Here is a 24,050-nt window from a genome sequence, read left to right on the forward strand (position 1 = left end):
GTGTATTTTGTGTAAAAATTTGATATCTCGCTCGAGCTTTAATCTCGCAAGATATCCATTTTCCAATACCGCTGGTAGCAAAATACAAAGCTTCAGAAAATTTATATAACGTAATATTCCATATTAATTTAGTGACAAGTATCTTAGTGAATATGATCTATATAATGCATAAATATCACGTTCACATTTAATTTCAACAATTTGCAAGTATGCAAAGACTAGATGTTATCAAATGTTTGACAAAAACAGCTACGTTAATCACGTTCGCATTGACCCACTCACCATTTTATCATGCATCCGTGCATCCGCTCCTTCTACAAGTACTGTAGGGTCAACATAATCAACTAACCTCTCTCTCTCTCTCTCTCTCTCCCTCTCTCTCTCTCTCTCTGTAAATACGGACAAAGGTAATAAATGATAAGTTATTTTGTTAAAAGTTATGTCATGTACAAGCTATTGTATCATTTCACATCTGATAAAAAAGCATCACTGAACTTCCAGCATTTGCAGCATGTGATGTTCCAATATCATCCATTATTGGATCTAATCTGATCAATTTAAATAGATTAGTTTTGATTTTCCAAATAAAAAAATCCGTAGCAAATGCATACTGAGCTTCATCTAGCTTCTTTTATTCATTTTCAAAGTCCTAAAATTCCTTTTCAGATCTATATTATACTCGAAGCGCGTATACGTATGTGACCATGATAATTGAACTAAATTTACTCCATTGAAACTGGGTCAGTCTTTTATTATCTTTATACCAGAAAAAAAGTCATTTTACAGACAAAACTTGGTCAGACAATCTTTAAAATATAATTTTACTAGAAAATAAACATTAGCATGGATATTTCGTGTATTTTATTCCACATATTAATGATATCAGGTAGGTTCCCGTTTATGTTCTAAAATATACATATAATTTTACTTTATTTTCGAATGACCCAGAACCAAGCCACAGTTATGACATCATTTTCTAAGATGTCATGATGGAACTTTTCCAAAAGTAATATGGTATTGTACAAAGTTCAACTAAAATATAAGACAATAAATGATTATAAAATAATAATAATAATAGTCACGATAATCTTTTGAAATTGTGAATGTTACTAATAATACTAGTGGTACAGTAGGTTCCAAACCAATGAGTGTGTGTATGTACGGGAGTTGGGATATTAGGGGGGTAGTTGGATTTCAGAGCAAAGTAGGTGACTTCAGATCATTTAATTATTTGCCCCTTAGTGTCATAGATTCGAATCCCAACAGGGACATCGAATGATTTTCATACAAGGAAACTGTCCAGCTCCCTTTGGTAAATTGTGTTTTAAATATACACTTTGCTCAAATTTGATATTAGAAAATATTGCTAACTGCTACACAGTCTCTTTGTAAATATAAAAATATACATTGTACATTTTTTGACTTCACAACGAAGTTGATATGTTTTGTTTAAAATTCTTCATACAGTCACTCCAGGCGGTCACAATATGGATATACAGTGTCATTGAAAAACTGGCAGTTTTTTAAAGAAAAGGTCAACCTTACTCGGCCTGTAATCGGGAACGCAGCTTCCCATACATAGCTTATTCATTCTTTAATTTAAATAAGACATATTCAGTAAGAATTTCATGAAAATCAATAAATTTCTGTGATTAAAATATACACAAAAATGAGCATAGTACTATGTTTAAATAATGCGCGTACTGGCAGCTGAAATCTTTGTCGTTAAATCACCGTATGTTACTAAAATGACAAATTTGACTCACTGTTGCATCAGTTCCCCTACTTTACCCATAACGTACCCCTACGAACAAAATGCATCACAAACACAAAGATATAGATTATATCTATGTGTACCATTTTTGTATCAAATAAAGAAAATCACAACATAAAACCAACTATTTAACATAGTTTAATTTGTTGCAAGCGTTTAGGTTTAATTTGTTGCAAGCGTTTAGGTATGCACAATTAATACAACTCATTCATAAAATCATTCAAAACATCATCACTAAATGTCTTATTTCATTACTCCTCAAAATTAATCTATTCAAAACATCATCACTTAATGTCTCATTTCATAACTCCACAAAATGATTGTCCTGAATAAAATGTTACTGTCTCATACACTTTATAAACATGTATCACTATTTCAAAGTTCCATTACCCACAATCCTTTATCCATGAATGAATTATCAAATACATTACAGTATACAATTCAATATTAAGTATGAAAAACAAACTCATTCTGATTCATTCAATAATGCACCGTTCAATATTCAAACAAACTTATTTAATACATTAAAAGTATAGCATTGTCCTTTCGAAAGACAATAATTTTATCAACACCACATAATACTTTGTACCCTTATATATAAGCCATTATCTTAGTCAGTGTGAACATACTAACATTCTTAGCATTCAACCCATTAATTAAATTTAAAAAAAATAGCCTTCATATGTTGTACATGTGCTGTCCTAACGCTGAATGACCGCCCACAGATAAAATCGACTCATGTCGATTCAACTAACCGTAACATAAATTGTTATCGTTCTTAACCAATGAGGAGAAATTATTTTCCCGCTAATTCGTTACGCTCAAACGCGGGAAAATACATTTCCCCTACTTTACCCATAACGTACCCCTACGAACAAAATGCATCACAAACACAAAGATATAGATTATATCTATGTGTACCATTTTTGTATCAAATAAAGAAAATCACAACATAAAACCAACTAATTAACATAGTTTAATTTGTTGCAAGCGTTTAGGTATGCTGAATCAAAAGAACGGGCCCTAAATTAAATGCTCACACTGACTAAAGTAATATGCATACATTACAAATTATATTTCTTCACAAATTATAATTTTTCAAAACATATGCTTATGTATCATAACAGATTTTAAAATACTCAAACATATTAAACATAACATACTTATGTGTGCTTACACATCTTAATCAAATCCACCCATCCGCCTCTTATGCATTAGACAGGCATAAACTCATCTGTCAAAATAAAACTGATCAATCTAACGGGCATACCCTCCTCCGTTAAATTACAAACCCAAATTCTTAGATACTTCTAACCTTTCATATAAGGTATCTTTTATATAGCCATCTTTGGCCTTCTCACTAACCCATCGGCCATGCCTCTTGAACAGTCTATCTCTAATGCCACAATTAGCTGCTGCAGTTGCCCCCCCCCTGACCTTAAACTATGTAAACCATAATTATGTATGTCTTTTACATGTTTTTTAAAAGCTTCAAAAAATAACTCCCTCAATGTAGTATACGATATATGTTTTTCGGGATTTCGTAGCTGATAGCCTTTTGCAGTTTTTAACAAACGACAAAAAATAAACATTTCCGAGTTATCACTTATCTTAGCCCATGACAAAAATTTCTGCAAATTAACCACTGGACATAATTTTGTACCAGTTTTAGCAATTACCAACCATGCACCATCCCTATACTGATCAGTTTTACTTGATTCTATGAAAATACTCAAAAAATCTATATCAAAAACAATATCTGACCTTTTGATATTTAAAAGTTCACTACTTCTCATAAAACCTGCAAAAGCTAATAAGCATGCACAGATAATCCTTTGATTCTTAATATTTCCTACTTCATATAAATTTTCATACATTTTTTCTAAAATTTCAGCAGTAATTGGTTCTTTCTTTATAGTAGATTTAGCTAACTTCCTTTTTGCGGCTTCTAAAATATTTTTAACTAGAAAAGACTCAGTTGGAGAAATTTTACCGTAAATTTCATGAATAAACTTAACACTATAAAAAGCTTTGGACACAGGACAAACTGTATTAGCCGACTGAATTAAAGAACACAAGTATATAGCAAAATGAAAAGGTTTTGCTGGTAAAACGTCTTTGTCCTCTAATGAATTAGTTAGAGCCCAATTCTTCCAACGCAGGAAACCATTATTGTATGCTTTAGTGGTAGAATCTGCCCTTGCATTCTGCAACACTTCTGGGATCAAACTGGCCTTCTTAACCAAAACTGGCGGCAACTCCTTAATATCATCTTTATACAACTGAAGAAAAAGATTTATAAAAAACAATCTATTAGAATATATTGTAAAAACATTACAAATATTCAATATACTAATAAATGCATATTTCTTCAACGGGCATAACCTCCTCCGCTATACTCTAATTGACAGGCATAGACTCTTCTGTCACATTCATCAATATCAAACAACTATATCATACACTTATATGAAAGTTTATATATATTTAAATTTAACTTTCAACTTAAATATCAAACATTATACAGGCATAACTCCTCTGTATAAAATAATTTTAAACACCAACTGATAGAATACCAGAATCAACTTATCTGCACTTATATATTTAACTAGTCAGTGCTTATCTGAGCATAATTTCAATATTGTACTCTTAGAGCCAACATTTTGAACTTCAAATGTTCATTCCCAAAAATACCGCTCCCATTTCTGCAGGGAACATAATAACATAATACTCTTTCTGAGTTGGCAACTCAATGACATCCACAATATTATCAATAAATTTGTTCCCTTGTCATAACAAGGGCCAATAACTAGCTGATCTCCATAAAGGTATAATAAGTACACCTCTTGCTTTATCAAATTCCATTTTTCTCAGCACTTTACAAAGAATACTTATCGGAGGCACAAAAAACCCATAATAAGCTCCCCAATTTTCGGTAAAAGCATCTACCCCTATGCATGTTTCATTCCAAAATCTAGAAAAATATCTAGGTAATTTTGCATGATAACTAGATGCAAACCAGTCTATTTCCAACTGCCCCCATTTTTCTGTCACAATATCCATTATTCCTTTGGAAACTCCCCAGTCATCCCAGTCTACTATTTTTGACAAATAATCAGCCTTTTCATTTAATTCCCTAGGAATCCATTCAAGTTTTTAGATTAATGGAATTCTGTAAACAAACTGTAAAAATTTGGAATGCAATTTTTTGTAATTCTGCTTTCATAGACCCTTTATTAACAATTATACATGCAGACTGACAATCTGAAAACCATTTTACATTCTGGTATCTTAATAAATGAACTAAAGACACTAAAACCCTATAAATTGCAGTCATTTCCCTCCAACATGATGACTTTAGAGCCTCAGATTCAGACCACATATCATGTGCTACCCCATTAAGTGTACTAACTTCATAACCAGCAAATGAAGTATTACTTGCATCACTGTAAACAATTTTGGAAAAACTAACATTTTCATTTAAAAATTTATAATTAACAAAGGATAAATTCTGCTTCCAAAATGTTATTTGCTCTCTAGTTTCGGAACTTAACTTGATATATGAAAACCATGATGGTGCCTTCACGATATCCATACTCAAGTATCTTGTCATAATTTGTGAAACTTGACCAATGACTATAGACATTGAAATAATTTGTCCCACAAATCTAGCCACTTTTTTCTCATGTACCCTTCTGTGTACCCGCAAATCATGTTCTGTATCATCAACTGTATTAATTGTCTTAATCAAACGTCTCTCAGGGATAAAAATACAGTTTTTGTCTGAATCCAAACAAGCACCCAATATCTCTAATTTCTGTACAGGCACCCAACATGATTTTTCTACTTTAGGAACAAACCCAGAAAGAATCAAATCTGATTTAATGTCCCCTGCTAATGAACTAGCCTTATCATATGTACCTGCACAACCAAAACCATCATCAAGGAACATTAATGTTCTTTTTCCCTCATCACGCCATTTTTTAATCAAAGGCCTTGTTAATTTTGTGAACAAATAAGGCGCTGTCCTCAAACCGAATGCCATAACTAAGAACTTATAGTAATTTCTATGGCCATTCTCGTCCACCCATGAAAACCCCAAAAATGTTGTGTGTGCCGGAAAAATATTTACAAAATGATATGCAGAATGAATGTCAAATTTAAACATAAAACACCCCTTTTGATAATAACTTAAAACAATTTTCAAATCATCATATTTAACAGACTGCTTCCATAGATGTTTATTTACATGTCTCAAATCCAAAATCAACCTCTTTTTACCATTACTCTGTATTGAAACAGTAAGAGGATTTACTACAGCAGGCAAGCTTTCACATTTTTCAATTAAGCCTCTTAACAATAAGTCTTGAATTGCTTCAAAAACAAAAACTTTTTCTTTTTTGGCAGACATATTATTTTCCAAAACAACATTTTCTGGCATGGAGAAAAATGGAATTTTGTACCCATTAACAATAGTATCTAAAACAAACTCACTTGCACCTATCTCTCTCCAAAAATGTACATGTTCCCTCAATCTATTTTTAACCAGAATATGCTTAGAACCCTGCTCATATATGAAATAATCTTCTGTAAATTGTTCATTGACATTATTGTGTATTGAACAGTTACTAGAAATATACTCATCTTCTTGTACATGATGAACGGTCTCACTGTTTACTCGGGAAGTTGGGTTGTTGTTGTTTTAGCCTTCCTCCCGCCATATTCGGACAGTCTCGCCTCCAATGGTTGAACTCGCCACATGCGAAGCAACTTCCGGCCCCTTTACGCTGGTATGCTGTGTAGCCACGAAAATTATTCCGTCCAAGCCCCGAGACTGGGCCTGGGAAGTTTCCAAATGTACCGGCTGATCCCAATGTTGGAAATGGATGCTCCTCGGATTGAGTGCGCTTGATTGAGAAGTACCAGGATAAACAGGAACAAAGTTCGAAGATTTTGACCCACGTGTACGCTTTCTCTTCCGTAGGGCCCTATTCTCCGCCTTAGAAATCTTAGACTCATCATCACTATCTGATGCAATGGGATTGCTCTCATATTGTTGTACAGTCTGCCAACCTCCTTCTGATGTATCCGCAATCCGTATGAGCTTATTTCTCTTTTTGACTTTTTCTCCCACTTCAGTCAAAAGTTCGTCTGCATATTCTAACTTATGATGACTTATAGCCCACGAAACTTGCTGGCAAGTATCCGACAAATCACTATTAAATTCGTACTGCACTTTATTCCCTTTGTTTTTCCACTGTATTTCTCTGTCTTTCAACTTTTTCACTTCGTTAGCAACACTCAAATTACTTCCACGCACATCTTCCCTCAAAGAATTTAACTCCTGTCTCTGCTCACGAATTTGGTCAAGAATTTCATTAAACGCCGCAGTGGAATTTTCTGGCGTGTCTCTATTTCTATCCTCCGACGACATCGCATTAAAAATTTAACCTTCATATGACTTGTACATGTGCTGTCCTAACGCTGAATGACCGCCCACAGATAAAATCGACTCATGTCGATTCAACTAACCGTAACATAAATTGTTACCGTTCTTAACCAATGAGGAGAAATTATTTTCCCGCTAATTCGTTACGCTCAAACGCGGGAAAATACATTACCTCTCGATGTTTGCAGAAATCATGGTCGCAAAATAGAAAAATATCGATTGTTTCGCCGATTCTTACATTATTAGAAAAAGGGCTAAATTGAAATGTAAGTTTCCGTGATTTCTTTTTTCCTAATTATGATTAATATGTCATATGCAAGAAAGAGAATCAAACACCGGCTGTCGATACAGACACGAATATCTAGCTCTCGGGTAATGTTTACCGCAATCTCGACAGAGCCTCGTAACCGCCATAAACAGTTACTCTCGAGCTAGATAGTCCGGTCTGTACTGGTAGCCGGTGAAAGATCCTTATTAGTATGTGGGTATATCACAAGTCTAATGAGATATAAGAGACACAAGGTTATTCTTTAACTAAAAGTTTAATGCTGGAGATAAACTCCTAAAAAGATTTGCTGTACTACTTTCTAAGCATGTTCATATTGCATCTCCCTTCTGTTAATAAAACAATTTAGTTTGTACACATTAAACACACATTAAACATTAAGAACATGTTGTGTTTTTTTTTTTTTTTTTAATTAATGATATTTTTCAATCATTTTATTAGAAATTATCTTTAGCTATTTCATATAAAAATGAAATTATAGAACTAATTATAACATTATGAACTAATCTATTTATTTACACAATGATCGTTTATCAGATATAATCATCAGTCAATTTTCTTCTGATAAGTATCGTTCTGATAGCAAGTACCTGGCTTTACAATTCTCCCAGACCGTGTTACATAATTACCACAAAATACGAGAATAAAGATCAACGAGGCACATGCAACGTTCACAAGACGTTCACATGTTGTACTGACCAGTATTTTTGAGTTAATAGAAGGGTTACTATTTTGTGGGAAACTGTTATCAGGTAATTTGATATTTTGTGTGCATGGTGTTTCAAGTGCATTGGTGAGAAAATCGGTCACTTGATTTTCTTGGGGTTTAATTAAAAAAATTCTATAGCGACAGTACATTGTGCAATTTTGTGTCTGTAGATTGTATGACCTTTCCCCATTCTTTGAAGTATCCTTTCCTGGTACCCACTATTTTACCAAACTGAATACGGACTGGGTCATTTGCTTGACTTAGACTTTTTGTGTTTTTATCAAAAAAATATTTTTGTTTTGACTTGATTTTCTGCACTTTTGTTTTAACCAATAGGACTGAAATAGTGAAAACAGAATCCCTAAAGAGAGCCCAACACGGCAAATTTGTAAAAATGTTGAAGCCTTTTTTTCAGAAATTGGAACTACAGACTTTGACCTTCGTCCCATCAACAACTGACAACAAATCAATAAATTATGTGATTAAAATATACGCAAGAATGAGCATAGTTTAAATATGTTTAAATAATGCGCATACTTGCAGCTGAAATCTTTATCGTAAAATCACCGTTTGTTACTAAAAATGACAAATTTGACTCACTCCAGTGTTGCATCAGTACCTCTCGATGCTTGCAGAAATCATGGTCACAAAATAGAAAAATATCGATTGTTTCGCCGATTCTTACATTATTTGAAATAGGGCTAAATTGAAATGTTAGTTTCAGTAATTACTTTTGTCATATACAAGAAAGAGAATCAAACACCGGGGTTCGAGACCGCACTAATATCTAGTTTGCAAGCCTGGTTTTCCGCCTTAAAAAAGGGAAATTTTCGAGGGTAAAATATCCGGTCTGTACGGAGCCCCGGAAAGTCCTTATTAGTAGTGGGTTTTTCACAAGTCCAAGGAAAAATAAGGCCCCAAAAGGTTTTGGGTTTTTTAACTTAAAATTTTAAAACTGGAGATAAAACCCCAATAGTTAAGGTTTTCCCAAGCAATTTGACACACCCTTTTTGGGCCCTTCCCTTTTACCTAACCCTTAATTTGGGGGAAAAAGAATGGATTTTGACCCCCGGGTTTTCCCAAAACCCGGGAAATTTGCGACCCAAAATTGCGGTCCGTTTTCATCCCGGAAACCCTCTTTAAAACCGTATCGAAATGTGTGAAAAGAAGTATTTCTCCCGTATGGGCAAATACATTTCAAGGGAAAATTATAAATAATTTTTAGCAAAATAATTTTTCCGGGCAAAAGATAAAATGTTTTTGCAACTTTTTGGGCCCCGGTTTTTTAAGAAAAATTTGTGACTTTTTAGAAGGGGGTTTTTGCATCGAATTGATGCGAGAGAACGTAAGTCTACATTTGGGAAAAAATTAAATTTTGTTTCTTTGTTTAATCGGCCTGGTCAAAAGAAATTTTCTTTTTCCCACAAACCGGGTTTTGTTTAAACCCTGTTTCCGGGGTTAAAATTGGCCAAAAAAATTTAGAGGGTTTATTTTTTGGAAAAAAATTTTTTCGTTAACCCTTTGAAAAATAAGAAACCCTTTTTTTTTTTTATTCATCCTATATTTCCCGGACTGATATATCTATTGGCATCTTTTTCCCCTGGGGAAAACCTTTTTTTAAAAGTTTTTTAAAATGAAGTTTTTTTTTAAAATGACCATTTGTTTTTCCAAAAGTTTTTTTTTTCTGAATTTTTTTGCCAAACTTTTACAAAGAAGTGGAGTGTTTCGACCGAACAGTGTTAACATGTTTTGTCAAGTCATTTAACTACATGTACTTCTGTCTGCGAATCTGATATACATTGTCGAGATAAGCAATCGCTGAACGGGATATTTTTGCCCGGAACATGGATAACTGTAATGTTGTACTTTTGCAATTGTAACAATATTCTCTGCATTTTAGGTGGCGCGGCTGGCAACGTTTTTTTTTTTTTTTTTTTTTGATAATTACGGCGATTGTAACCTGAATGCACAGTCACATGTCTCCCGTACTTGTATTGATAAAAATGAGTACAACCATACCGTATGACTTATAACTCCTTCTCTATTTGAGCATAACCATTTTCAGTTTCGGTTACATTTTTCGACGCATACGCAATAAGTCTGCCGTTTTAAACCGAGCCTGCAACATTTTCAATTTTGCCGTGTTGGGCTTTCTTTAGGGATTCTTATTTCTCTCTATTTTATCGCCACATCAGCGTTGTTTTGTCGTATAACGTAGGAAGAACTCACGGATGTTACATACTTTTAATATACAAATACAAACACACATGTGAACGAGTGGAATACCAAAGTCGAACTCTCCTCTCTGACATTTGAGAATAGTATATATAATATCAACCTGTCCTAAGGACATTTTATAATGTATATAAATATCACACGTTTTAGAGCTAACAACATATTAATCATTTTGACATAAGATCAGTCGCATGTATCCTGCACATAATATTCATAAATATGTCATGTTTCCATAGTGCAATTATGAAATAAAAACTTATTATGTAAAAAATATACATGTTGACTTGTCATTCTTTTTGAATATAGCGTGTATGCTCATTAGCCTGTGCAACAGCTATAACGACAGTTTGTGCCGTGTGGGGCTGTTAAAAGTCGCGCCCGTACATTCAATCAGGGATGTTTTATTTCCGACCTTAAAAATCGTTCAGAGCACGGCATACTGTTGGTGATTGTGGATTTTGGTTATTTCTATTCGGCATCTTTTTGTTGGGGGTTCAGTATTCCGGCATTTGAATACTGTTGAATCACCCCTTAGGATATGTGGCCTGCTTTTTAGATTTGTCTTTTAACGTCATATCTGTGATATGCGCAGGCTTCATAACCTCAGATCCCATTTAAAATTCCATTTTATTTATTCCATCCCATTGTTCTCGTTTTAGGGCACACGCATTTTTTTACTTGGGGACCATATGTCGCTTTTCAATGGGGTTCAATATAAGCCATACTAGAAAACATATCTGGGAGTTTCAAAATCTAAATTTACCATTTTAGTGTGTAAATGTTGAATTCTTGCTTAGCCGGTGCTAGGAGGCATGGATCGGTAAATTGCACTTTACAGTACGTCCATGAACAGGCCCAATCAAACCGAGCCTGCAACATTTTCAATTTTGCCGTGTTGGGCTTTCTTTAGGGATTCTTATTTCTCTCTATTGTATAAGACAATGCCCAAATTTTCCCTCCTTCGCTATCCCCACTCTAATGGAGTGGTGCATTTGGGGCAGGGAAAAACTGGACTGGTTTTTTTGACCCTCTTGCTTATTAATACCGAAAAAAAGGGACTTCTTGTACTTTTTATGCCATTTTATCGGGTTTTTAAATTTTAAAACCCCTTTTTTTCTTGTGCGCGCTCAAAAATTTCGTTTATTTTCTGCATAAATAATTTCCCGGTAGTAGATATACCAAACGGAAGTCGAGTCATCTTTATTTTCTGAATGGCGTGTTAAACGTAGTAAGCATTGATAGACGTTTGTCAAGCTGTAAGCCCCAATATGCATGCTTTATATCAAGAATATTGAACATTGATGCCGCGTTAAGTTTTGATGTAATATCTTCTAAAGTAGGCATGGGAAAATGCGGTCTACCTATTCTCTCATTTAATGTTTAAAGGTCAAGGCATATTTCGTTATGCCCCATTTTCGGGTGTTTTCTATAACGACAAGAGGGAATTTAATCCAATCAGTAGACTCCTTGATTTTTGTGATAAGCATTGTCTTTAATCATTTTGTCAAGCTCTGATTTTAACACGTAGCTCTTATAGCAGCAGGTATTCTTCGTGGGGGTTAATAGTCGGTACTGCATTTTCCTTGAAATGTAAACTGCAGTGAATCATAATGTTCCAACAACCAAAATAGGTTTCATTGTATTCATTTATGACTGTTTTCCTTCTGGGTCAGAAAAGTTTTATTTTTATCATTTGGGAAAGGGAGTTGTTTCCAAAGAAAAGGTGGAAGCTTGAATAGCCCAAGGTTCAACGACGTTTTTTTTTAAGCCTTAGAAGAGGGGATGCATTTCTATCTATTCACATAAAACTTTGCAATCATTGGAACCGATTTTCCAAAAAAAACCAGGTCAACATGAACTGTTCTCAGGAAATTGAAAGTGCTTCACCTGTTAACATGAGGTTTAATTTTGCAAATCAGGGGCCCTCAAAGGGAAAAACTTAAAAATTAGTTCTTTTAATTGGGTTGCTTAGGCCCAGAAATGTTTTGCAAGCACTTCCAGTGGTCAATTTTTTAAATGAAATTGGGCATTTGTTTTAGGTCAAAACAAGTTTCGATTTTAAACCCAAACAGTTCTTTGAGAAATGTAAAGTTATTATTTTACCGTATTGATTGGTATCCATCCAACTGCATTCGCACAACTGTTCTTCAAGGTTCATATTGTGCCCCTATTTGATTGACATTTATAGCATTTTTCTGGGATTTATACTGTTTTGAAAAAAGATTCAGTTTGTTACACTTGTAGCATGTAGCCCACTTTGCAGGAAAGTTTGTTCGCTGTTCATGTCGCGTGCCACAACACTCATAAACATTTAGTGATCTATGTATTTGCATCCTTCCCTTCTTAGTTGGTCCATTTGCTGATTGTTTTGTCCATTTTACCTTTGGGCCTAACAACATCAATTGGTTGAGCGCGGCTGCCCCCATAGTTTGCCATCTTTTTTTTTTGGCAATATTCGTATTTTGCGCAATTTGTATTGCCTTGTCTAATGTAAATTTTGCCTTCATTTATTAGATTTTCACGTATTTGGAACTAGTACAACCAAATAAAATTCTGTCACGGGTATTGTCATTTTTGTCTGTAAATTAAAAATCTGCGGCTTTGTTTCTTAGCCTCGCCACAAAAGCGCCAAGTGAGTTGTGTGTGCTTCCTTGCGTTTCGTTCATGAACTAATACCTTGCAAATATCGGATTAAGTTTTGGTTGAACGTGATCTTTGAGCTTTACATAATAGATGTTTAGCTTTTTGGAGTCTTCTGCACTTATGTCCCATGTTTGGTACACTTTTCTGCCTTCGTCACCAATCCTTTGCAGTAAATATGAAACTTTTTCGTCCTATGATTGAGATTGAAGTGGTTCAGAAAATATAAGCTGAACGTTTAATTTGAATTTTTGCCACTGTTTAATTAAATTTGAGCTTTGTCTGTTCATTACTGATGTTGGAATGCCACTAAGATCCATTGTGATTTCTTTATTAGTTGAAATTACCGTTAACTTTATTATTATAGACCCAATGTTAAAAGAATTCAGCAATATTTCTGACACCATGCAATATTATGTGGTTTTGTATGTGAGTATATCACAAGTAGACAACGTATAACTCAAATGAGAAATACGGACACAAGTGTGTTCTATGACTACAAGTTTAATACTCGAGATAAACTCCTAACAAGAACTGTTGTACTACTTCTTAAGCATGCGCATGTATATATTTATATAAACAGTCTCATATTGCAGTTTTAAATCCTTCTGACTCAAACGATATAATCTAAAAATAACTGGTGTCATTTCTATGATCAATATCACAGTATTGTAACACTTTTTGCTAAAGTTTTCTTGAAAATCATGACATTAGATACTGGTACAGAAGGAAATAAGAAACCTCATGAAAAATTTGAATTCATTATTTCCCAACATTAGAAAAAATATATTGTTATTATAGAAAGATCATTTGAAAACATTGAAGCTTTCAGTGAGATCAAAGAATATCCGAAAAACTTCTGGATCACTTGAAAATATATTTCCTTACACACAAGTAAGAAGTACTGCATAGTTAAAACTTATATAATTTGATTCTTCTGTCCAAGGCAACATAAGTAATATATATCATTTTGTTTAAAAATATGCCCATATTGTACAAAACAGCGTAAATAACATATTTGAGCCGTGTCACGACAAAAACAACATAATGGGTTTGCGACCAGCATGGATCCAGACCAGCATCCGCGCAGTCTGATCAGGATCCATGCTGTTCGCTTACCAACTCTATTACAAGTAGAGAAACTGATAGCGAACATCATGGATTCTGATCAGACTGTGCCGATGCGCAGGCTGGTCTGGATCTATGCTGGTCGCAAACACACTATGTTGGTTTTGTCATGACGCGACTCATTTGTTCTACATCAACAACAATCTTATCAAATTGATTTCTTAAGCATTTAATATTTCATTCTCAAAACATATTTTTGTCGTCAAATAATGCCTTAATACGAATATGTATAACTGCTTGTTTCATATAAACTGTTTAATCAACCATTTATTTAAGGACACATTATGCCGAAATAAATACAATACCACTTTTTAAGAAAGGTCAAAAATGAATTTAATTATGTTTAAATGATGGTATTATGAGAATGTAAGATGCTTGTTACCTGAAGAAAGTAGCTTCCATACAAATACTAATCCACTATAACTGTACTAATTGCCAAGATAGCAACAGATGAAAAAGATGGTTCGGGTAATTGCCCATTAAGTAACCTTTTGGATACTATAAGAATACACCAAAATTAAAAAGCTTTTAAGAAATAAAAATAAAAGCAATTCTGAGGCATAATGGACCTTTAATGGAACTGGGAGATATGACAAGCGCTAGACTAGTTAGACGTTAATACGAAACAAAAGCTACAGTCAGTCACCGCCCTCCTAACCCTATCTGGTTTAATTAAACATGTTTATAAAAGTTTAAATGTTGAAACATGGTCGTGACCCGAGTAGGGCTCAAACCCGTGATACCGTAGTTGAGCGTCATATACCTTACTCAATAGATCACCGCTCCATCTAACTAGGGAACCCTTCCCTATTATGTCTTGTTATGAAAACTTATACTTTGTGGTGTGGGCTGCTGCTAATGTCCTGCAATTGGTTAGATAAATAGGTATAAAGACCAGGAGATAATTTTGTGTAATACTATTCATTGTTTTAGCATGTTCTGGTGGTGGCAGCGGTGGTGGCCATGTCACACACTGTCTTCATTCAGACTGTGGTGTTCAGGAAGCAATAGAATACATCGTCGGAGGCAAAATAGATTCACATCTGTGCCATGCTTTGAAGAATGTGGACTGCAATCATCATATTCTCATACACGACGGGATGATTTGTGCAACAGACGGGAAAACGTACCGTAACCAGTGTGTACTTGCTTACATTAATTTCTGTTTTGGTAAAAGTCACATTATGCCTCAGAGATAAATACAATTTTACTTCTTAAAAAAGGGCAAACCTGAATTTTATAATGTAATGTAAGATGCTTGTTGCCTGAAAAAGTAGCGATAAATTTCAAATAAGTTGTTATAAAGGTAGCAAAATGTAAACAAACTAGTATTTGGACTTCCATACAAAATACTAATCCACTTTAACTGTACTTATTGCCAGAAAGCAACAGCTGATAAAGATGGTTGAATTCGCTTGAATTTGTAGTGTTTATTTTTAAAGTAAAATATCCGTACTATGGGGAAAAAATCAAAAAGTGCAGAAATCTAACAACACAAAATTCTAATGCAGTTGATCACGTATAACTTCGACTAAAAGTTAGACTCCATCGTCCAGAATTTTCTTTTATATGATAAGAAAATAAAAAAATTGGCACAACAATGAGCTTCGGCTACATATTTATTCATCTGTTTTTTCTTGTATTGATATTCAAGCATGTCCGCTAGAGTCAATCTAGTTTTATTTGTGATTACACAGTAAGAAGGGTACAACAACCACAAGGAAAACCGGACTCAACGTTTATCCTAATTCTTAGCATAATGGAGTGTATTTCTAAATGCAACACGAAAACAGAATAACAAGGATAAAACAAATTTCTGAAACCGTCTACAGATATTTACCTGATAATTTAGGTTTTGATATTGTTTTTTTTTTTTTTTTTTTTGGTTTAATGCTTTTCTAAATATTGTTATCATTATTAATTCTTAATTATAAACGTATTTACTGAAGTCTGGAGCCATATCGTAGGAACAGTTTATCCAATTTCCCTGATATTTTGGCAGGAATGATTAGATAGTTAGTGGGCGATACCACCAAGAATGATCCTATTCTATCTAGTAGTTTTTGAGTTATGGTTCTCTGTTTGCTAAAAAAACAAAACAAAAAACAACAAAAAAACGAAAATTGCCATTTCATTTTAGGAGAATGTCATTAAAATGAGTCAGCAAAGTAAGAAAATAATGTTAATCAAATATTATCATCATCTGAACATAAAATTGCGTAATCATTACAGAGATCAGTTTAACGGGTTAAAAAAGTAAGGATTTTTCAAAGGGGGGGTAAAGAAATTTTACTTTAAATTCCCCGGGGGGTTAGGGGAAAAAAACAAACATACATTAAAAAAATCAAATTTCCCTTTTCGTCCTTTGGCTTTCCCCCCCAGGGCGCCCGACCAAAAACGAAAAAAACAAAAGTGGAAAAATTTTTTGCGTACTTTGGACCCCGGGGGCGGGCCCGGGGAAGTTTTCGAAATTAGAAAATTTTTGACACTTTTTTCGTAAATTTGATCTGGGGGGGCACCCGGCGAAAACACGAAAAAAACGAAAAATGTAAACCCCTGTTCGTGTTCCGGCCCCTCGGGTCAACGCAGATCAGGAAATACAATGCTGACATTCAATCTCTGGCACAGAATTTCACGACAAACCTAACAACAAGTAGTTCCTTTGATGCAACTCTAGTCATGCAAAATTCCGTATGTGTCTTTTTTAAGGAAGTAGCCACGATTATATGCAAGGATAAAGTGTGGCTGTCATAAAAAATGAACATAAATAATTTTTGATGCAACTCTAGTAATGCAATTTCCGTATGTATCAAACGATGAATTATAGTATATAAAAATAAACTTTCACAGGGAAATACATACATATATACAGTACGATTTAGATAGCAAAGATCAGAAAATACAACAGAGTTTGCAGCCCTTTGATTATATACTATAATTCATCTTGCAGGACACCCGAGATGCAGCGACTGCGTTTAGATTTTTTACTATTACAGTTTGGGTTTGATACATAGAGAATTTTGCATGACTAGAGTTGAATAAAAAAAATCATTTACTTTTTTATGGAACGCCGTGACTGTCTTATGCTATCAATGTTTTTGCTATCTTGTGAAATGATGATATTATTTTGTCATTTAAGCATATAAACAAGTGCAATTTACATCATATCTTGTCTAAAGACAATACTGACTTGTTCAAACAGCATGTTAACTTGTCAGTATCATGTGACTTGTGCAAACGACTTGTGCAAACGACATGTTAACTTGTCAAAATTTCATGATGACATGTGCAAAAAGCATGTTAACTTGTCGAATTATCGTGATGACATGCTCATAATACCTTAACAAGTTAACATGTGTTTTGCACAAGTCATCATGATAATAAAACAAGTTAACATGGCATTTAAACAAGTCATCATGATACATTGACAAATTAGCATGCTGTTAGCACATGTCATCACGAAATTTTGACAAGTTAACATGTCGCTTTCACAAGTCACCATGATACTTGGACAAGTTAGCATGTTGTTTCCATGTTATCACGATGATTTGACAAGTTAACATACTGTTTGCACATGTCATCATGAAAGTTTGAAAAGTTAGCATGGCATTTGCACAAGTCATCATTATACTTGGATAAGTTAATATGTCGTTTGCACAAGTCATCATGATACTTTGACAAGTTAACATGCTGTATGCACATGTTATAACGATAATTCGACAAGTTAACATGCTGTTTGCACATGTCATCATGGAATTTTGACATGTTAGTATGGCAATTGCACAAGTTATCATAATACTTTGACAAGTTAACAGTACGTTTTGACATGTCAGCATGATACAAGATAACATGTCATCTGCACAAGTCATCACGACTCTTTGACAAGTTCACATGTTATCTGCACAAGTCATTATGGTAATTTGACATGTTAACATGCTGTTTGCAGAAGTCATCATGATACTTTGACATGTTAACATGCTGTTTTCACATGTCATCACGATAATTTGACAAGTAAACCTGTCGTTTGCACAAGTCATCATTATTCTTTGACAAGTTAACATGTCGCTTGCACAAGTCATCATGACACTTTGACAAGTTAACATTCTGTTTGCACATGTCATCACATGTCATCACAATAATTCGACAAGTTAACATGTCGTTTGCACAAGTCATCATTACATTTTGACAAGTTACCATGTCATTTGCACAAGTCATCATTATACTTTGACAAGTTAACATGTTGTTTGCACAAGTCATCACAATACCTTGACAAGTTAGCATGTTGTCTGCACATGTCATCATAATAATTTGACAAGTTAGCATGACAAGACATGATGTAGATTGCACATGTTAACATACTCAAACAACAAAATAATATCATCGTTTCACAAGATAACAAAAACATTGATTACATAAAACAGTCACAGCGTTCCATACTTTTTTATGACAGCCACACTTTATCCTTGCTACGGAAGCTTGTATGTACCCCCGCTATGAAGACATGAAGTCGTCTCCCTCGACTTATATAACACAACAAGTCGTCAAAATTACGACGACAAGATTATATATACCATGTCATTCGACAAAATATAGGTCATCATGTCGCGATACAGCATCCCGACTTTCATACATTAATATATTTGTCGCCTAGAAGTAACATGGAGGTCGACATACATGTTACTTCAAGCCGACAAGTATATTTATGTATGAAAGTCGGGATGCCGTATCTCGACATGATGACATATATTTTGTCAAAATGACATTGTATATATAAACTTGTCGTCGTAATTTTGACGACTTGTTGTGTTCTACAAGTCAAGAAAGACGACTTCATGTCTTCATTGCGGGGGTACATACAAGCTTCCGTACCTTGCATATCGTGTCTACGTCCTTACAAAACACTTAAAAGAAATATAAAAAAAAAGTTGCTTCGACTGGGATTTGCACCGCATACCTCTCACACTGTAAAAGGAGCGCGTTACCCCTGCACCACGGGGAAGTTAGACGAAGAAAATCTGAATAAAATCAAATAATTATAAATTTAGAATTTCCATTTAGGGTTTGTAATCCTTATTAATTTCGAGGTATTTTGTTCACGAAAAACCTGTTGTTTAGAACTGATGTAAATTATTTAGCGAAAATCTTCTCGCCAAAGCAGTCCGTCATGAATATATTCACAACTCGACAGTCAGATTTATTTGTGTAAATACTCTGAAGTATTTGGTAATCGACATCGCTAAAATAGTATTTTCATTGATTAAAATGATATCCATCCGCGTAATTTGTGAGTGTGCATTAATCGACAATTCTATAAGCAAGCGCTACTTTTAAACTTTGAATGCTTTGTAATTTGTTGGATACTTGTAACAAAATAAAAACATTTCTTTCTTTTACATCGCTAGTTTTAAGCTGTTTTGAGAACTACTTGTTGTAAGGTTTGTCGTGAAGCGCTGTGCCAGAGATTGATTGTCAGCATTGTATTTCCTGATCTGCGATCAGAAAAATACAAAAGGCCGGTAGATAAGTGGTTTTTAGCGTTGGTTCCCATTTTAGCTGTGTATTATTTAGCATTTTAAATAGCCAACCAAAACTATAGAAGGCTTCGCCTCTTTTGCAAAATTAGTTATTCATCCATCCTTCGAATATAAGGAAACACTTTTTGTCTTAATACGTATATAATGAATGGAGGATTATGTTGTAGTAGCTTTTTAGGCTTTGTATTTTGTATATTATTTCTTTATCATTATTATTGTTATTATTATTATTATTTCAACCAGTTGCGAGTATGCAAATGCTACATGTTTACAAAGTTTTGACAAGCACAACTACCCACTCGCCATTGCATCACATGGTCCATGCCGCACTTCTTCTACAAGTACTGTAGCGTCAACAAAATCAACTACACTCTCTGTAAATACGGGCAGAGGTAAGTATAGAAAGATTATTTTGTTAAAAATAATACGTTATGATGTGCAAGCTATTGTATTATTTCACATCTGATAAAATGACATCAAAGACATGTAATGTTCCAATATCAACCATTATTATTGGATCTAATCTGATCAATTTAAATAGATTAGTTTTATTTCCCAAATCGAAAAACAAAACTACGTATCAAATGCATACTGAACTCCATTTAGTTTCATTTTTTTCATTTTCAAAGTCAAAGTTTCTTTTCAGATGATCTATATTGTATTTGAAGTGCGCTGTCCAATATAGGTTTAACAGTTGTGTACTCATCAAATTGAATTCATAATGATACTCAGCAATCTATAATAGCCTCATATTATTGTTATATAGACTTACACAAAGCAACGCTACTAAATTCTATTACTTTGAGATAATAAGAGAATAGTTATTTATACTTATGCTTGTAGAAGATAGCTAAAAATAAAAATGGGGCTACTTTCTAATGTTTATAGATCCTGTAACACAATTTTTTCATGGTTTTATTTCATAAATATGATGCTCAAATTAAGATTTGTCAATATTTTAAGTTCCAATAAGCATTTTTTATAAAGATATTACCCAATTTAACATTTCATGTAAATAAAGGCCATTATAGGGAGATAATTAGAACTTTATTTTCAATAAATTCTAGGTCAAATATTCCAATAAGAAATGAATTCATGTAATTTATGATTAAATATAATGTGCACAAATAGTTGCAGTACACATTTTACTTATTCTTCAATGTTTGAAAATTGTTTTATTTGCATAATTATATACATATATATTTTTTGCAAGTGTGGTATACACACAGTAACAATATCATTCACAAAAAATACAGGATCTTTAAAAGTTGTCTGGATCTTTAAAAGTTGTCCAAATCAACATTTATATTCTATGTTTTTATTTAGGACCAGATGTTAGCACAGTATCAGTGGATAATGTTCTCAAATCTATCTTTTGTAAGAACGTGTGGTCAATCAACTGTGGTCAAGATTTCTCTATCGTGTGCGGGTCCGATGGAAAATACTATCCAAACGAGTAAACATAAATGAGCCGCGTCATGACAAAATCAACGTAATGCGTTTGCGACCTGCATGGATCCAGACCAGCCTGCGCTTCCGCGCAGTCTGATTAGGATCCATGCTGTTCGCTCTCGAACCCTATTACAAGTAGAGAAACTGATAGCGAACAGCATGGATCCTGATCAGACTGCGCGGAGGCGCAGACTGGTCTTGATCCATTCTGGTCGCAAACCTACTATGTTGGTTTTGTCTTGATGCGGCTCAAATGCTTTTTATCCTATATTCTTAACATTTTTTTTCAGCCGTCTGTTGATTAAAGAAGTATTCTTACATTGTCGGTGGCTTTTTTCCTTTTGTCAAAATGTATAAGAAAATTCACTAAATATCAAGTCCCTTTAATATGTTTGTGTCATCTCTAAGTAGAAAAATGTCCAAAGTTATAATTTTCAAGATCATTTGGGGTTATTTTTTTCGTTCAATGCTACTCCAATCAAAAGAATGAAATATGCATCAAAACAAAAGCTTTCGATATGACAAAAACGACATCGAAAAAACATTGATGTAAAAAAAGAAAGTTTAACAATGTTTTAGTATTTGTTTGTTTTTGTATTTTTGTATTTTTATTTTAAGCAGAATCATGTTAAAGAGGAAAAAGTGTTATTTCGGCCTTTTTTCCCCGGCCTTATTGATAATATAAAGTATAATCTCTTCATACAATATTACGTGATACAAAATTTACTCCATTAAAAATGCTTTTTAGGGGTGTGATCAACATTAGTGCCTAGTTTAATTATTTTTGTAAGAAATAAATTTTGATTTGAAAACCCACAAATTGAAAAAATTAAGTAAATGAATATATGCAATTAATGGGATATTGATTAACTGAAAAGCACTCGGACTGATTCTTGTAGTAAACAAACAGAAATCCTAGATGTTGGCCAACATAACATGACCGAACTTTCATTGATGGCAGTGATCAACGCCCCTAGCAGCCTCTTAGGCAGATATCGCCATTTAAAAATACAAATGAGCCGCGTCACGAGAAAACCAACATAATGGGTTTGTGACCAGCATGGATCCAGACCAGCCGGCGCATCCGCGCAGTCTGATCAGGATCCATGCTGTTCGCTTACCAACCCTATTACAAGTAGAGAAACTGATAGCGAACAGCATGGATCCTGATCAGACTGCACGAATGCGCAGGCTGGTCTGGATCTATGCTAATCGCAAACGCACTATGTTGGTTTTGTCGTGACGCGGCTCAAATGGTTGTCATTAAGAAATTCATTTATCAAATTCAGTAGGATACACAAAACAGTTAATATTTCTCTTGGAATTTTGACTAATTGACTGGACCAATAATAGGGTTATTAAAAATTAATGCATTATTATTATTATTCAAATTAGATCAATTCGATAAGAATATCATAGATTTCAATATATTTCAGCAGTAAAAGTATTTTACGGAAAGATGAGTACAGTATATCTTTATTTTAAACAATATTTTATTTATAATCCACACATTTACATAATAAAGTACATAAAATAAAATAAAATTTACTGATTGAGTAGGAAGCTTATAAAGCTTTTTTTTTGAATCCGTAATCAGTAATTATAAATGGTAACAAAATATAAATATCTAAACTAAACTTTACATATTATATCGACTTGTTCTTGCTTTCTTATTATACATACTATGTTTATGTCAAGTATTCATGAACTAAATTTAAGATACATGATTAGATTAGAGGTATAAGCACGAGTTTGAATTTAATTCAGCCTTTCCATATTTAGTTATTAACGTTGACGTGAATGTGGGGATTTCTTGTTTTATTTCTCTTATTTAAACTCATATTCTCAATATTAATTTTTTACAGATGTGAACTTCTAAAATGGCAGTGTGATAATCCTTTATTAAGGAAAGCATCGGACACAAGTGTTTGTGGCTAGACAAGATATAGTTTCGCTTGGTTGAAATGAAGCTGTAATACATTTTGTCAATAAAGTTGACTAGGAAAAATATAATCTTACAATCTAACTAACAATCTAATTAGCGAGCTAACTAACTCTCTTACTTACTGGCAAACTATCGAGCGTGCTAACTGTCCAACTCACTCACTCTGCACTTCGTCACTCACTCACTCACTCACTCACTCACTCACTCACTCACTCACTCACTCACTCACTCACTCACTCACTCACTCACTCACTCACTCACTCACTCACTCACTCACCAACTCACTCACTCACTCACTCACTCACTCACTCACTCACTCATTACTACCCACTCACTCGCTCGCTCACTCACTCACTCACTCACTCACTCACTCACTCACTCACTCACTCACTCACTCACTCACTCACTCACTCACTCACCAACCAACCAACCAAACCAACCAACGAACAAACAAACGAACGAATGTACGAATTATCTAACGAACGAACGAACGAAAGAGCTAACCAACTTACAAATTTACAAACCAATCAACGAACGAACTTACCAACTAACCAACCAACTAACTCACTCACTCACTAACCAACGAATTTAATGACTAACTAGCTAACGTCAAGTCACTAACGAACGCAATCGCAACTTTTCGGGCCTTTCCGTCAGTCTTCAACACAAAAGTATGAATACACAGAACGGATACGGTATTTCGGTCTAAACTACGCTAAGAAACTAAACATGTAAACAAATACATGTAGTAATATAATTTAATGCTGGGAGTTGTTGACAAGTCTTTTTCCCATATCTCAAGTAAAAGTCCATATAAAATAAGTGAATTCATCCATACAGAAGCAAACAATACATTATTGATATATTTATTTTACCGAAAGTACAAAATGCCAACCTAATG

General features: G+C 34.0%; 1 protein-coding gene across 1 annotated transcript; it reads left to right on the plus strand.

Annotated features, from left to right (window-relative positions):
* Window positions 1-767: 767 nt before the first annotated feature.
* On the plus strand, window positions 768-23,229 carry LOC132753302 (agrin-like). Its single transcript, XM_060743754.1, has 5 exons — window positions 768-886; window positions 15,152-15,356; window positions 19,996-20,144; window positions 21,079-21,208; window positions 23,070-23,229. The coding sequence occupies exons 1-5, from the start codon at window positions 844-846 to the stop codon at window positions 23,140-23,142; spliced, it is 600 nt and encodes a 199-aa protein (XP_060599737.1). The 5' UTR covers window positions 768-843; the 3' UTR covers window positions 23,143-23,229.
* The last annotated feature ends 821 nt before the right edge of the window (window positions 23,230-24,050 follow it).

Source organism: Ruditapes philippinarum, unplaced genomic scaffold (assembly GCF_026571515.1).
Source record: "Ruditapes philippinarum isolate M1 unplaced genomic scaffold, ASM2657151v2 ctg2600_1_1_1_1, whole genome shotgun sequence".
Taxonomy (NCBI): domain Eukaryota; kingdom Metazoa; phylum Mollusca; class Bivalvia; order Venerida; family Veneridae; genus Ruditapes; species Ruditapes philippinarum.

What these genes read in the sequence shown, in the direction of transcription:
- LOC132753302 (XM_060743754.1), top strand. Translation starts at nt 844, where the DNA reads ATGGATATTTCGTGTATTTTATTCCACATATTAATGATATCAG. An exon ending in CCACATATTAATGATATCAG is followed by an intron (nt 887 to 15,151) that starts GTAGGTTCCCGT and finishes TCATTGTTTTAG; the next exon opens with CATGTTCTGGTGGTGGCAGC. An exon ending in CTCTGTAAATACGGGCAGAG is followed by an intron (nt 20,145 to 21,078) that starts GTAAGTATAGAA and finishes GTTTTTATTTAG; the next exon opens with GACCAGATGTTAGCACAGTA.